This window comes from Doryrhamphus excisus, chromosome 8 (genome assembly GCF_030265055.1).
Source record: "Doryrhamphus excisus isolate RoL2022-K1 chromosome 8, RoL_Dexc_1.0, whole genome shotgun sequence".
Classification (NCBI taxonomy): domain Eukaryota; kingdom Metazoa; phylum Chordata; class Actinopteri; order Syngnathiformes; family Syngnathidae; genus Doryrhamphus; species Doryrhamphus excisus.
In genome coordinates this window covers 17,271,811-17,289,485 of record NC_080473.1, presented here as the reverse complement: position 1 = coordinate 17,289,485, position 17,675 = coordinate 17,271,811, and the positions used below count along the sequence as shown (strand labels likewise).

Below are 17,675 nucleotides of genomic sequence, written 5' to 3'. Positions count from 1 at the left end.
GGCTACCAGTCCAGGGTGTACCCCGCCTCTTGCCCGAATACAGCTGGGATAGGCTCCAGCACCCCCCGTGACTCTCGTAAGGATAAGTGGCAGAAAATGACTGAATGAACCATTATTAGAGACCTATAGACATGAAATAACACCCCTATGGTCACCTTTATGCAAGGATTAGAGATTGAAATTTATTTCTGCTAAACTTAAGAATCCAAAAACATATCACTCCCACACGGAATGGGAGGAGAACCCTTCACTGCATCATTTTTTGGTTTCTTGAGGAACTTCTTGAGGAAAATGCTAGCCATGATGTGTTGTTGCATGTCCTCTCTAACCTCCTCTTTAGTCTTCCAGCTCACTCCTGCTCCACTTCCCTGATTGAGTATTGAGTTAGCATATATAACCTCTTCACCAATTTCATTAACACACACTCACATTTGCATTCAATTTGTGTTCACATCGATAGTGACACAAACACTTCATTTGTGGCTTTGCATGGAGATCACTGATATAGAGCGGAAGCATCACAAGGTCAAATGTCCATCCATGTTCCTCTGGAACGTCATTAAAATAGTGGAGTCAGAGCAGTTGTTTCTCAGGTCAATGCTTGGCAGATTGATCTCCAGTATTTAATCCCCTCTGAAACACCGACCTGACTATAATCCGAATAAAACAAACAGTATTAAATGTATGCATAAAATAATGCATAAAAAGAGAGTTTATATTACTCAAATGTGTAACAAAAGGCGTGCAGTCATCAGAATGGTACCGATGAGAAGAATCACTATGACTTAAATCCTATCACTTCCCATCACCGGGTCAGCAGAGAGCATATGTCAATGAAGCTGGGATATTCTGGACTTAAAAGGTCACAACACTGCGGGTTGAAGGATGTAATGGGATGGAATGTGATGCAATGCTGCATGTGTGATATAACGTACAGACCGGCTAGTTAAGAAACAGCAGGATATGCCAAGTGTTGCACAGGAAAGCTAAATGCCACGAGGACTTGTGCGTTGACACTGTAGCTAATCCCCCATTCATCCCCAGAGACCAAGCCTGACTTTTTACGTCCTGCTGCTGGAGGCTGAATCACTAACTGCTGTGTCAAGACAACATTCACATGCTACGTTAATTGATATTGACTTTTTCGGTGCACCCATGCTTGTTTTGAGTTACGACCTTCACTGTGTCAACACCAGACATCTCATTTATGAATACAAACTACTGTCATCTGGATAGTCCGGATGAACAGAGGACTAGGATGGGGTTCGAAGTCTAATCCAACCCTTACCCAAAAAACCTAACCCTAGTTCTAACTAGAAAAACCAAACCTTAACCCTCGGGCTAGTCTTTGGTTACGGTTAGTGATGGATCACTCTTCCAACAAGCCTATTTCTTCCCGGTCTTCACCTAATGTCAGTGTAATATGTGCTGTCAGGCCATTTCTATAAAGGTTGATGTTTATTTCTAGTGTTGCTGCATGGTAATAACCATGAGATGCAAGGTTTCAGACATGACTCCTCGGCATGGTGCCAACTTTTCCCACATTGAAGATGAAATGGGTTCACAAGTGACACGATGAGGCCGTCCTCGCTTGGCTGTCTTTCAGAATGTCTTTTCAGGAGAAGCGTGAAATGTGTGACTCCTTGATTTCACCGCTTAAAAAGCAGTCCAGCCGTGAGAGGGATTTGTGGACGAGACGCATAAGAGACAGACTTTTAGACCTTGAGACAAGTGAGACGGATAGGGAAAGTCAAAACGTGGCTTAAGGTAATGTAATGCACTGTTTTACACCGTTGGTGGACAATTTATTTTGGCTTAAGAGGCTTCACTCGGAGATTTATTCAGGACCGCGTCTAAGTCCCTTAATAGTGGTGCTAAATCTCAGCCATTACTTACAGTATATTCCCACGATAGCAATATACTGTGTACTGTACAGCAGAACCTCTGGGTTCAGACACATATTTTAAAGTCTCATTTCAACTCTTCTAAACCGGGGGTCGGCAACCTTTACAAACCAAATGGATATTCTGCCTCCTCTTCCAGTAAAAATGTTCTTTCATTTTCTATGCCTGTCCTCATTAGGGTCACAAGGGGGTATGCTGGAGCCCATCCCAGCTAACTTTGAGTGAGAGCCAACCTGGAATGGTTGCATCCCATTCACACTCACATTCATACCTAATGAAGCTAAGATGGATGTTTTGGGGTTGATGGGGGTAGCCCAAGTACCAGGAGAAAACCCACGCATGCACGGGTAGAATATGCAGACTCCACACAGAGATGTTCAACGGAGATTCAAACGTTGCAAAACATTACACAGCTTAGAAATGTGTATACGTATATATCAGTGTTGTTTGCTCTATCGTGTGTACCCCTGCAAAGAATTGTTTGTCATCAATGACCTTGTACTGGTCCTGTCCTAGACTGTCTTTGCAGTTAGAGACATTATTCATTTCCACTCCCTACCTCCCTCCCTCCCTCCCCCGAGTCATTCTCATTCTAAAGCACACTTCTACGCTCTCGTTAACAACATAGTTGAACTTACATTATTTTGCTTCAGGTGCAACACAAAACTGTCTCACCTTTTTTGTGTCTTTTGAGAACGTAGCCCAGATGCATTCACAGACTTGCGGTGAGTCGGATATTTCACATTCTTTTGTACATTTCCTTTACTTCAGTGTGCTTGACAAAAGCCAGAGCCGTGGGTTGCCGACCCATGTTCTAAACTGTCCTATAAGTGTAACAGTAAGTGAACCACTCCAAACAGGACAGTTTAACTGGAGCCCTGGTGGTGACACCACAGGTTCAATTCCCAGCCAAAGGAATTGGAGTTCTTATGGCCAACCCCATGCCAAACCCTAACCTTAGCCCCAACTCCCTAACCCTAGCGTCCCTAGAGGAGCATCTAACCATGCTGGGTATTTTATTGCTGGGTGTTCCAATTGGAGTTGCAACATTTTCCAGCATCAGGGTTGATGCTGGGATAGGCTCCAGCATTCCCCCACAACCCTAGTGAGGAAAAGCTGCATAGATAATGGATGGATGGAAGCATGGTGAAGATGTGGCTACCAGGAAGGAGAAGAAGGTCAAGACTGAAGTTCTAGATCTGGTTGGTGAGGACATGCAGATGGTAGGACAAGAAGATGTATGTCTATGTACGCCTGCCAGGATTTTGCAGCATGTGGAAGTAAAAAAAAAAGCAAAACCCCCACCCCTCTGCAAAAGCCTTGAAGTACCAGCGAAGTGTGAGCCCTGCAGGAGCGATCGATACAAGCGTACACATGAAGAACTGTATTGATCACCACTGCGGGCTCGCTTGCTAACTCGCAGCATGTCAACAACAAAGTTTGCTTTGGGGTTTCGGGATGCATGTGTATCGTATGCGGTAAATGCGTACAAACACCTTCAAAGACTCCAAAAGATGCAGTGAGAGTCCTTTTTTTATGCATGGGATGGCTCCAAATTAGCATGAGATGAATTCACCTCAGCAACAACTAGACATTACAGTAAAGCTAATTAAAACGGGTGCAGGAAGTGGGTCATCATCACTGAGGGCCTGCTGCCGCTGCCGCTATCTATTTATAAAAAACAAGGATGACTTTGATATCTAAAGGTGAGCTCAGTTGAATAATCCTGCGCTTATTCACAACGGCGGGGGAGAAGCGCTGACTCTAGCAGACAATTTACTAAAGGCAGACCATTTCTCATTACTGACACAATATCATTATTTTTTAAAATTCATTCATTCATAACTCTTAAATCATATCTGCGACTTGACGTGTGCGCCTTCAAGAAGCGGTCCCGGGAAAGTGACTTGTGTGACGTCAACTTGCTAGAGTTGACTGTAGCTGAGTGCTAGCATCAGGTTAGCATTGTAGAGAGTGGCCGACAGCAGCTCCTGTGTGAATGAATGTTCATTACATGTGTTCTCTGCTTGTTAATAAAGCGATTGAAGTGCATTGTGAGTCTCCCCTTAACAGCGTCAGTGGAGTAGTATCCTACATTGGTCTCTGGCTGTTGATGCCTCTAGGACAGGGGTTGGCAACCTTTACTATGAAAAGAGCCATTTCACCCACTTGCCCACTAAAGAAAAATAGCCTGGAGCCGCAAAACGTTGTATGTTTAAAACAACATTGGAGGGGAAAAAAAAAGACGAGTTGGAGTACTCTTGCTAGTACTGGAGATAAACTTTTGTTTTTAAATGAGCTCTAATTTATTTTTTAGAATCGTCAAATAACTCATTAATAATAATTAATAACTCAAATAACTCAAAGTATTACTCATTTCCCTTCATGTTAACCTGTCAGAGAGAACTGGATAGCATCCTGTCTGCTCATTCAGTCACCAGTCAGAACTCAGTCAGGATGCATTCATGGTCTCACACAAAGTTGGATTTTTGTAAACTCATAACAAAGACGTGCATTTTCACCACACGGGTGCTAAAAAATATTCAAGCATTGCAAAGGGAGCCGCAACAAAGAGGCTGGAGAGCCACATGCGGCTCTGGAGCCGCGGGTTGCTGACCCCTGCTCTAGGAAGTACGCTGTCAATGCTACATATACGTTTATCTTATCTTATTTATCTGTCTGAGATGGGTTATTTTCTATTACTATATTGGGTAATACAAGTGTGAAGGTGACTGTAGGGGTGCTATTTCATGCCTACAGGGCTCTAATAATAGTAAAAACCATACTGGTATAAGGCTGTAAAAAGGTTCATGGTCATGGTCTTGCTACGAAAATATTTATTTATTTATTCATATTGAATCCTACTTTGTGGAAATTCACTTATCGCGGTCGTGTCTGAAACAAATTACAGGATAAACAAGGAAGAACTGTAAAAAAAAATTAAATCCAAAGCTTGTAGTATTAACATTTCAGCTTTTTTGGGGTCTAACTTCCACATTTTTGCTGTTTCTTTTAGGGTTTAATTTTACTTCTACTATGTGCTGCGGCCAATAATAAACAAGTCGCAGGCCACAAACGGCACCCGGGCCACACTTTGGACATAACTTCTTTTTATAGTTAAAATGTTCAAATGCCACACAAAAATCATTTATACAGTAACCATGATGACGGTTTGACCCTGGAACGTACTGGTTCCTATACCCATTATTTGCCATGGGGGGAAAAATGACAGTAAATCCTAAAAAAAATTGATTCCACCGTACTTCCTCTAATAGACACTAAAATACAGACATGATTTGATATCTAAATCACGTTTCAAACCACTCATACAAAGTTATTATTGAATTTGCATCCCAGCCCTGCAGTACATATCTGTTCAGCGCTTTGCCTAAAGTGATTATCCATCTAATTACACAACTGGAATAGAAGCGCTATGATTTGCAGCAGGCTAAATCACAGACGATATTAGTTTACCAGTCGATGTTGACTTTGCTGCTGCTCAGGTGTATTGGCATAGAGCTTAACAGTAAACGCCATTTGTAAAGTCATTTGTGCACGATTTCTATTTCCTCCTGCAGGCCTGTGTATATACGGTCAGTCTCCTTTTCTAATCATGCGTATCCTCATCAGAGGATTTACATCAGGGAGGGGGTGGGGGCCATCCTGCAGTTTGCATTATTTGACACAGCTGAGTCAGGCCGTTATAGCTCAATGTGATTTATGAGACAGCTGTAAATCATGGCACACGCATGTGCTAACAAAGTTATTGCAAAGTAAAATTGACTCTTGGATGAGGCAAAAAATGTGCTACTCGTACCAGCGATGCTCAATTGTCTTCAGTGATCCATTGTAAAGAAGACTACTGCAGCAGCCTGCTGATGGATGGTGCATGGTATGTGGCGCTCCAGCACACGCCATCATGACTCCGGGCTACCTAAACATCATATTCGCAAAAAGTGCTCCAAAGTGACAGATGAGCTCATTTACAATGCTTGTCGCTGTCATGTCGACAATGATGATGTGGTCAGAGTGTGTGTGTGTGTGGGGGGGGGGGGGGGGGGGGGCTGTCAATCATTGGACATGTGTCTTTTAAAAGCTCATCATGAATACATGAGCCATCATGTTCTATAAACTTGCTTGACTTGTCCTTCCTCCCACTCCTCTTCCTCCTCAATCATTCCCTGACTTTCTCTGTGGTTCCCTGCGGTTTTTCACTTATGCTATGTCTTCTATATTGGACGTGAGTAGAGCGCGACTATAGGAGGTTATGCATTCCAGTAATTGGCGCGTTTGCTTTTTTATACAAATGTGGAGGTAATAAACTACTGTCTTTGTCAGGCATGGCTTTTTCCACCTGCATAACCATAATGTATTCTGCAATATTGAAATCAGAGAAGGAAAGGATGAGCAGGCATATAGACACACTTCATGTTTAATGCTTTGAACAACAAGACACTGTAATCCACGTGGAGAGATTATCACCACTAACTAGCTTGAAGCGGCATCTGCAGGTCAGTCACCCTGACAAGCCAAGAGAAGTGATCATTTCCACAATAATCTGTTGTGTCTGTCAATGTTGCAGGTTGCGGAGACATGCTGGAGACTATCCCAGCTGTCTTCGGGCGGGGGTACACCCTGGAATGGTCACCAGCCAATCACAGGGCACATATAGACAAACAACCATTCACACTCACATTCATACCTATGCACAATTTGGAGTCACAATAAACATAATAATAGCTAGCTGTGTGCTCTGCGCGCTAACCACTGCCCACCGTGCAGCACCAATTCCCCTAATATTTCCACTTTAATCATTTGTTTCTCCACCTAATTTTTTGTTGTTGTCTCATAATATTCCAACTTATTCCAAAATGCTAACATGGCATTATTTTTCCTCATAATACTACAAGTTTATTCTCTTTTTTTCCACCATGCAAGAATGAAATTACAATATAAAACCAGAATTTTGGTATTTTTGAGTGCACTGAAAATTAGTACTCAATTCAGATTTCATTTCGATCAAACTAGCCAATAATTTAATGTTTTAAAATGTGCTAAAAAAAACAAACTTATATAGCTAAATAATGTTACGTGTTATCTGTGCAAGTCATCAGTTTATATATATATATATATATATATATATATATGTATATATGATATATATGTGTATATAGATATAAAGCCAATTTCATTATTTTACACCTATTGCCAAGATGTATTTCCAAAGCCTGCTTTGACATTCTGCGCCAATGCTCATCCTTATTAAACACTGCATAGCTGAGAGCTCGCTGTGTGTGCATTGTTTATTATTTGACCTTCGGATGAGAATGCAGCATTTTTTTTTCCTCTTACCTTGTCCTCCGGAGGTTTTGTTGTTGCCGGCAGCAGGCCCAGAAACTTGCCTCTGCAGAAGAAAAGCAACCATTTGATTAGTGCAATACTTTTTGGACAGGATAGCCACTGTTCCAATCACCTTTGCAGGTGATTCAGAACCGATGCAGCTATGTATGTACCTTCTTGCATCACATTCTGCACTTGTTTGCTTCTCCTTCCACATCTGCCTCTTGTTAAATTATTCAGCATCAGTCATCCGTCGCACAAGTGATGTCCCTGAGCATGTGTTTACAATTGCCTCTGATGGCCCATCTATCTTCACAGCCACGGTGCGTAAACAAAGCCCCCCCACAAGCCTCCACATTTTTCCCAAGAATATGACCATCTTCATGTAAAATTCACAAGATAGACGACGGCATGAAGAACCGATCGAATGAAATAAAGTTCATTTGAAACGTTTCCACACAATCAAATGAAAGTGTCTCTCCCTCGTGTCTCTGCTCATCGCCAAGGTGGACAACTTTATTGCAGCATCGCCGACAGGTTGTCAGCTTGTGTTTCAAATGAGCACACAACCTGGGTGGGAGCTTCGATGACAGAGGAGGATCGATACCGCCCATCTGCAGTTAAGACTTGGTTATACAATCTTTGGCAGCGGGGAAATTGATGACTAAAATCAACTCTGCTGCAAAGACGGGGAAGAGAGAAAGAATGGCACACATTGTTAATGCCAAAAACAGGATATTCGCACAACGCCTTTAAGATACATTGTTTCTGAGCCATTTGTTTGCTTTTAAAATGATCCTGGATCCCAGTGGGGCAATAGTAATACAGTAACTGTGTATTCTTCTCCTGTTGGCCTCATCCCCTTGACCACACCTACTCTATTGTGGTCCAGGATCGGCTCTAGTCCCTGACCCCCTGCCAGTGCTATAACAGTTTTCAACAAGCAGTGAAAAAAAGTGATCATATAATTGGATGAATTTTGGAGAATCTGGCGTCAAACTGTGCTTTGTTCACAAAACACAAAACAGCTGTCTGTGAAGTGGCGAGAGCAGATGGACTGTGACTGAGACTGTGAGGTAGGTCTTTAGCTCCCCCCAAAAATAGTATTCTCATTGCTGTCTTACTGTGGTTGAGATATGCAATTCGCACAAGTGAAAAATCACTCTATGGCTGCCATGTGCAAGAAAAAGCGGTCACGGCTGTCCACCCGGCAAGTGGACAAGGACGTCCTATTGTCTGACTGATTTAATGCCCTAATTGAAGTTGTGGATTTAAAAGTAGAACAACATTTTAACCATAATTCAACATAAGTCTCAAAAGTTGTAGGAGCTGTATGAAAGGGGCCCCTTTAAAAACGCCTTATAATTAAATTGTGATGTTAGCATTAACATTCTCATGGTCTCGCATACTGGTTACTACAATTTCAATGTGGTACCTCAAGTCAAAGAACTCTCTGAGGATCTGAGAAAGTAATTGTGAAAGTAATTGTTGCTCTACAGTGCCTCTCAAATAGTAACAATTTTTAACGATGCAAGTCACCTTTCCATTTGTCATCATTTGACTGTGGTTGACTTCAGCTTGGATAGGCTCCAGAATGCCCGCGACCCTCGTGAGGATAAGAAAATGGATGGATGGATGGATGGATGGATGTGGTTTACCAATTTTTAACACTTGATGACGGCATGACAGTTTACACCTATTGGTGTCGGCACCGACCCGTTTTACATTTTATTGCATAAAAAAAAATCACATAACATTTGTTTATTGCATCAAGGCCTTTTGACTTTGTCAGGAAACTCTATTTCAACAAAATAAAACCAAAAAAAATTATTTTTACTAAATTTTAAAATGGTCTGGTTGAAATTATGACCACTGTATATTTAGGGTCGGTTTCGACCCAGTTATAATATTATGACTATAAAGTTTATGGCAAACACCGAAGGGAAAAAGTTTCAGTATTCAGTTGAAAAATATTTCAGTTTAAGTTCTGTTGCTGAAAACAATAACTTTTTCTACCTTTTCTTGACATTAATGTATATGGGTCCAAATTGACCCCAACACCATAGATGTTTATTTAGTGATTAATACTAAAATGAGAAAATAAATCAAACTAATTGATTTAAGAGATATGTTCTATAGCCCTCAGTAATAGCCAGGTAACAAAAGAACCTTTGATTTATTAATATGATTCTTTTGATGTTCATTTTACCATTTTTGGAAATTGAAATTGAGGGTTATAGTGACAAAAAAAAGGCTTACATGCCCACACCAAAAGTATTAAAACCAACATTTTCATGGACGAGGAAGCCTAAGAAGGTAACCAAGAGATGAGAAGCAAATTTAATGGTAACTTATTGTTTTTAGTGTATTTTATAGCTGATTTAATACATGGGTCAAAACCGACCCGTTAACACAAGAGATGATACCAGAAAGCTAACACAAGAGGAAGGTTAAACATGTCAACATTCCCACTTTGTCAAACAGCATCCCATTCTTAGTATTGTAATATCTCTGCACCTCTGCATGCAAAGCCAATTACATTAAAATGAGTTTTGATGATCCGCAATGTCTCCTTCTGGCTGAAAAATAACAAAACACAGTCTTTTTTTTCCCCCTGTTATTCACCAGGGTGACTACCGAAACAGGGAACACACTGGGGTTGTGCTGGGTAACCAAACTGAGACAGGAAATGATTGCTCCATTTAGTCACAACGTATGTGCTTGGTTCCTTTGGGGACTCTGCAGCATCTCTCTCGCTGCAACCACGTCATTGTAATCCCCACTTGTACCAAGGTTTCCTATTTGTTCATGTCAGTACGCTTTAATAGCAGGGCTCCACAAGGCATCATGCTATTTGTCCTCTTTTCTCAGCTTGTCTCTCTACATTATTAATTCAGGACTTTCCATGAATTTCAAACAGCAGAGTGTTTGGCACTTTGATGTCAGGGAGAGGAACTAAGGGTTGATGCCGTTTGGAAGTTTCGTCTTTATTTGAGTTGTTAATGTATCATGGTCAACCATTTTCCTTCAAGTCATGAAATAAATGAATAATACTTGAGGAGATATTCATATTGATATTATTACTGTGACTCTCTATTCACTATACAAATGTAGTAGGATTGTACAGTATGCTGTATATTATATGTAGTAGGGTTTTGATACCAGTGCAATTCACGTATCGGAAATTGATGCCACATGAGAACATTTCCCATACAGGAGCTGTGCTTTAGTGATGTCAGCAAACATAGCCAACATAGTCTGATAGAAGCCATGAACGCATCAGGCTGTGTTTGCGTGTGTGTGCGGCACTGCATGCGTGGAGACGGCTATGTATGTTGATGTTCTTCAAGCGACATTTGCTGTTATTCTTATGGCTGCATGGTTGTATATTAAAGCAAACACAGCTCTTGTATCGGAATTGTAGAGGTATCAGCAGATATCCAGATATCAGGGAACATCATACATACAAATGCAGCCTTTTCGTGAAATGTTTTGATTAAATATAATAAAATTAAATTAATTAATGCTTTGGAGTGTGTGAGAAAGTGACCACACATCCATTTATTATGGGCATGCACTGCAATGCTGGCCCCTACTGACCAAGCACCAGTAAATGGAGGCTCTGCATGGCAGAGCAGCCTATCTTATTATTCCTCCCGTTAAGCTATTATTATGGGCATGCACTGCAATGCCTAAACCGCAAGAAGGACCCCCACACGTTACACCGCCGGAATTGTGACACTCGGGACTAGGTTGGTATTTATTCTTTGGAAAGATTTGTGTAACCATGGCGACGCTATTAACGAAAACGTTTAGGTACATCCTGTGCTATTTGTAGAAACACCACATGCCAGAGAAAAAGGAGAATTTACAGACTTTTCACAGCCTTGTAGCTCAGCCATACGGTCATGTAGAAATGTGATTAATGGCTCATTTTTTTGACAAACTTCTCAACTCTCTCTGTGGCTAATTAGTTTTTCCGTTGGATGTTTAGTTTTGGCTCTATCTTCATCAGAAGGAGATGTAAGCAGGGCGAAAATCCACCTCGGCTCTCACTCTACTGCTCGAGTGTAGGAGGCTGGAAAATTATCTTTTTTGCAAACAACTCCTCCTCCTCGCCACACCGTTTTAGCTAGCTTGATTTCTTTTGGTGAAAACATAGGACTCTTCGTCCCCTTTCCAAAAATGGCTGAAAAATGAAGGGATTGCCTTCTGTGGCCCCTAGAAGCGACAAAAGCCTGAAAATTCTCCCATTGACTCCCATGTTAAAGATGCCGTCTTTTGTTTCTCCAACTCTTTAATTGTCAATGTTTTCGACTCTTGCGGTCATTTCTCACCTAATTTGCAAAACGAGCAGATCTAAGCAAAGACCCAACCCTCGGGCCACTCACGGTCATCTTGTGGTGCCAATATCTCAAATCGTATGGCCGTAAGAAGCTTCTGTTCGACATTAAGCATTCAGGCTTTTCGGTGATTTGTGCTCATTCATTGTCAATATGGCCGCCACCTGCTGAAGTAGAATGGAGTTTACACCTTTTCTCCTCCTCCTCCAAGCCCCTCCCTTTTAAAACAACTGTATGTAGTCATGTGCGATTGCAATGATTCCCTTCCCAGCTGATACCATACATCTCATGTGGTAGATTTTAAAAGCTAGGAGACCTGGGTTCGATTCCCCCCATGGGCATCTCTGTTTGGAGTTTGCATGTTTTCTCTGTGTGTGCGTTTTCTCCGGGTATTCCAAATTGTCCATAGGTATGAATGTGAGTGTGAATGGTTGTTTGTCTATATGTGCCCTGTGATTGGCAGGCCACCAGTCCAGGGTGTACGCCGCCTCTCGCCCAAAGTCAGCTGGGATAGGCTCCAGCATATCTCCGCGACCCTAATGAGGATAAGCGGTATAGAAAATGAATGAATGGATGTTATAATGTGGCGTCTATTAGAGTGGAGGCCATATTTTGGTTTTCTAAAAACATTACAGTCACCAACAGTATTGATCCAGATGATTTGAAGTTTAAAAAAAATCAACTTCTTTGTGTGTCTTTTGTGTATTCATGAAACCATGATTGGGGTCACGCAGGGTCGCGGCTCCCAAGAGGTTGTGGGTTGTCAGTGCACTGAGGTGATGAGGCGCTATCACACTCCTCAGGGCGGCGGTGGGGACGAAGGAGAAGAAGATGCGTCACGCCTCAGCAGCTCTGGGACTGAGCCAAGTGTAAATTGCCATAACAGCGGCTCCACGAGCGAGATTACTGAGCGGGACGAGGCTCTAACCATACACACACACAACACACACACAAACAAATGAACTTGCCTGTGAGCAGAACGTACACACAAACAAGTGGATGTGGGGAGGGAAAAGCTGTAATTACACTGATGAGAGTGATGGAGAGCAGTGAGATTCATATTGAACCTCTCGTTTATCATTAGCGGCCTCGGAGGGACACATTGAGGTGAATTTGAAACACACATACACACACACGCGCGCGAATATACACAGCATGCAACTGTGGCCTGCATGAAAAGTTGTGCCTCCGGGCTCTTAATTACGATACTTCAAGGGGAAAAATATGAAAGCACACAAATACAGGCAGGGAACAGACACACACACACACTCAGAATGAGCCAAGCGGAAGTTGTACTGTGCATACCTTACATTGTAAGAACACTGCACATTAGAGAATAATGTGATTGGCCATTCACAACACATCACATTATTATCTTTTTTTGGTTGTTTTGTATCTTTCTTCCCCCTAACATTATTACTTTTCCTTACTGGACGCCGAATGCAAGACGGCATCCACAACAAACATTGTTATTTATTAGCGTGTGTGTCAGACGCAGCTAGCAGCTTGTCATTGAAATTGTCGTTGCAATGCAACACAGCAGCCCCCAGGGTGGTGTTATTTCTTAAATATTTTTTTATGTTAATTAAAAGCCTGGGGGCTGCACGGCAGTCGAGTGGTTAGCGGTTAGTCTCGGCCACCTCTGTGTGGAGTTTGCATGTTCTCCCCGTGCATGCGTGGGTTTTCTCCGGGTACTCCGGTTTCCTCCCACATTCCAAAAACATGCTAGGTTAATTGGCCACTCCAAATTGTCCATAGGTATGAATGTGAGTGTGAATGGTTGTTTGTCTGTATGTGCCCTGTGATTGGCTGGCCACCAGTCCAGGGTGTACCCCGCCTCTCGCCCGAAGACAGCTGGGATAGGCTCCAGCAACCCCTGCGACCCTTGTGAGGATAAGCGGTAGAAAATGAATGAATGAATTAAAAGCCTTAATAGTGATATTGCACAGCACAGTAACTCCACAACCGATGTTGCAATAGCGGTAAGGCTCAATCTCTTCAGTCAGCATTAATATCGCTGATGAGGCTACTATAAATGACCAAATGGAAAGTGTACATCAACATCTGAGTAGCAACATTTTCAAGTTCACAAAGAGGTGAATTTATTTTCAAAAGAAAGCTACATCATGGGGTTGCCTACAGCCACATCTGTTAATGCTGATGCTTATTGGCTTGATGCTACTTAGGATGGAAGCCCGTTTCCGCCACTGAAAGAAAAAAAACACAATGATAAATTGAGAAAAAAAACTCAAAATTATGGGATGAAAGGTCATAATTATGACAAAGGGGAGTCAAAGATAAAAAGTTAATTATTGAACTGTAAAGTCATAATTATGAGATAAAAAGACAAAATAAAGATATAAAGAGCCTTTGTCACATGGCACATGTGGAGTGTGTGTCTTCTAATTTTTACTTTCCTATCTCATAATTATGACTTTATGGCTCATAATCTCAAAATTATGATGTTGTATCTCATAATTTCAGCTATTTATCTCATCATTTTTACTTTCCTATCTCAAAATTATGACTTCATATCTCATAATTTTAAATTTTTATCTCATAATTGCGACATTTCTATCTAAGAATTACAACTTCATAGGTCTTAATCTCATAATTATGAGCTTTTAGTTAATATAAATCATTATATATTATGATATAATTTCAGCAAATTATCTAAGAATTTTTACTTTCCCATCTCAAATTATGTCTTCATATCTGTATCTATAATTTTAACTTTTTATCTCATAATTTTGACTTTGTAGCTCATAATCTCATAATTATGACTTCATATCTCATAATTGTAAATTTTTATGTCATAATTTTGACTTTTCTATCTCAAAATTATGACTTTATATATCATACATTTAACTTTTTATCTCATAATTTTGACTTTCCTATCTCAAAATTATGACTTCATATCTCATAACTGTAACTTTTTATGTCATAATTTTGACTTTCCTATCTCAAAATTATGACTTGATATCTAATAATTAAATTTTTTTATCTCATAATTCTGACTTTTTATCTCATAAAATATCTCCATCATTGGGATGTTATTTGTCTTTCAGTGGCAGAAACGTACTTCCTTAAATTAGAGACCCCTGAGGCTAAAAACTTTTTTGGCCCACACACATGAGAAAACAAGATGTGAGGTAAGTCCCCTTTGGTTTCCACCTTGATGACACATATTGTGTATTGATGAGATACTTGTACTGTACACATCATACATAGAAATCAGAGTCTTTTTGGCCAATGCAGCACACATCATGCACGTACAAGAGCCTGAAACATTTATCTGGAAAAGAAGTCCTTGGTTTCTTAGCAACACGTTACCTCATTCGCCTCTAAAAGGTGATGTTCAGCATGAGAATGGACGCTGCCATGTTAAAACTCCTGCTGCTCTTCATCTCTTTAGAAGCTCATCCTCACTGCTGTAGGAGTGAGTCTCTCTTCAACTACGCTCTCTTTGTGTGCTTTCAAATACACGTTCACCCGTGCGAGCAGCATTGGCTATTACATAAAACACACTATCATGAAGGTCAAAGGGTATTGTGAAGAAACATTGCCAAATCCGGGCTGGATCAATAAGTCCACTCTGCAGAGGAGCTCTTCTCCTCCATTCGGTAAAGGCAATAAGAAGTAGGTGAGTTATTGTTGTATTGCAGCAAGGAGGTGAGTAATTACGTATTAACTTCTACTTAGACCAGTGGTTCCCGGGCTTCTTACACAAAGCACAACCACCAAAATATTTTGCGTGGTAAGCAGCACCATTTTTGCAACCTCCGCTAACCATCACTGTTGTTTATGTGTGGCTTGTCCTCGCAAGTGATTGGATTGTGGCATATAAAATGACTTACACACCATAGGGGTGTCCCGATACGACCGATACAATCTACCATTTGGTGGATAAGAGTACAAGTATTGACGTATGGAGGGCAGTTGGGTTTGTAGGATTTTTCCCCTCAAACTCCCCCGGCCTGTTACACAACTTCATAAGCCTTGAAATTGACGAGATTACATTTTTCTGTGTTTCTTTCATTAGTGTGAGTGTTGTGCCGGTGTCTGGGGATTACTTTCTCCCTTCTATTTGGAATTGCAGGGATATTGGGAGCAGTAAAAGGAACAAGTAAGCAGAGAGACAGAGATGAAGTTGGTACGTGCTCAGGATGGCTTCGGCTCCAATCAGCCAGTCAATTCACACAAGCCGGAGAGCCTTTCATTCTCACTGACACACTTTTAATCAGCGGCTCCTTCAGTCTATTTTCTTTTTTTTTTTTTGCTGAATAAACAATAAAGGCAATACACTAGTGAGCACAGTGTGTTCACTTTATTAAAAGTACAGGTCAACAGCTGGGGTTGACCTACCTGGTTAATTAAATCCATACATAAAAAGTAATGTGGAAGCTGAACTGTGGTCAGTAGCAAATCAAAATGATTACCTTTTGTTGGTGGTGAAAAACAAAAAATATTACAGTTAGACCGAAGTCCTTTGGAAGAACACAGTTCGTAATGAACTACACAGAACTACTTTTGGACCAACGCAGCATACCACTGAGGGCAGAGAAGAAAAGTGTGATGATAACCATAGAACCAGAAACAAATTGTACTGTAGTAAAGCAGTCCACACCTCTCGATCACAGCAATATGGTCAACAATAAAAGTAATTCATTCATTCATTTTCTATTCCGCTTATCCTCACAAGGGTCGCGGTCCTGTTGGAGCCTATCCCAGCTGTCTTCGGGCGAGAGGCGGGGTACACCCTGGACTGGTGACCAGCCAATCACAGGGCACATATAGACAAACAACCATTCACACTCACATTCATACCTATGGACAATTTGGAGTCACCAATTAACCTAGCATGTTTTTGGAATGTGGGAGGAAACCGGAGTACCCGGAGAAAACCCACGCATGCACGGGGAGAACATGCAAACTCCACACAGAGATCCCTGAGGGTGAAATCGAGCCTGGGTCTCATAGCTGTGTGGCCTGCATGTTAACCACTGTGCAACAAATAAAAGTATTGAACTTTTTGGGGGGTTTTCAGGCAAAAAAGATACATTCTTCTAGTATCCATACTAATCCTGCTACATGCAACTTCCTGTTTGTATGCAGATTCAATATAATCAATAATAGTGTGTCGTGGCTCTGAAAGCTTCTTAGTTTATAATCTGCGATATGCAACTCATAAGCAAGGTTGGCATCAAGCAATGATTGATGTTTTGGCTTCAACTACTTCATCTGGATCAGTGATGTTGACCCTTTTAGACAAAGAGGAGGTCCACAGAGAGGCCGGCTTGTTGCCAGGTGAACTCTCATCCTGCTTCCGGACGAGCGACCATCAGTGGGAGCATGTGACATGATGCTGTGTAATAACGCGACCCAGATAACGCCGCTGTCTGCTTTTGTGGGCCAAGCGGCAGGAGAGACTGTGCATGAACTACAAAGGAGAAAGGTGCTCAAATTAAGAGACTAATTACGAGCAATGATGATGGGCCTGTCCTCTGCTTGTCCTTTCACACCAGTGATACTCAGACATGCAGGTGAATCCTACCTAAACGCTTAGGAATTGCACAGAGCTTTCAATAAGTAGATGGGGGTGGGTGAACATTTATATGAATTAAAAAATGAACCTGATTTATTTCAACAGTGTGGCTTGGCAGCTCCCCAGAGGCTCTCAATGGCTATTAAATACGCATATCTAGACCGTAGACAGTAATTCAAACCTACGTTTTCTCCTCGACACTGAACATTTCCTCAAAAGCTGCACTGTCAGTTCACATATAGGTCACGTGTCGGCTTCCGGCTGGGCCCTAGCAGATGAGAAATGCTCAAGACAGCAAGGACAGCGAGACTTTGAGTGAGCAACGACGTTGACATGCCTCGGACTTGGGTTTCCAGCAGAATTTATGGGGAAACCACCAGATGTTGCCATATGGATTTATTCTTGAACCAGAGTGTATAGCTGGAGGAGTTGCCCGCCACCAAAAATTGCCTATTTTCTGGTTAGTGTACAATATGGCATTATGTTATCAATACACTGTGTTAGTAACATTCATTCATTTTCTACCGCTTTTCCTCACGAGGG

At 41.5% G+C, this 17,675-nt stretch overlaps 1 protein-coding gene across 1 annotated transcript in view; it reads right to left on the bottom strand.

Annotated features, from left to right (window-relative positions):
- pcp4b (Purkinje cell protein 4b) overlaps positions 1 to 17,675 on the bottom strand; it is a 28,379-nt gene that overhangs the window by 615 nt on the left and 10,089 nt on the right. Inside the window, exon 2 of the mRNA XM_058080551.1 lies at positions 7,257 to 7,308. Coding sequence (XP_057936534.1) covers positions 7,257 to 7,308 — 52 coding nt within the window. The remainder of the gene's footprint in view (positions 1 to 7,256; positions 7,309 to 17,675) is intronic.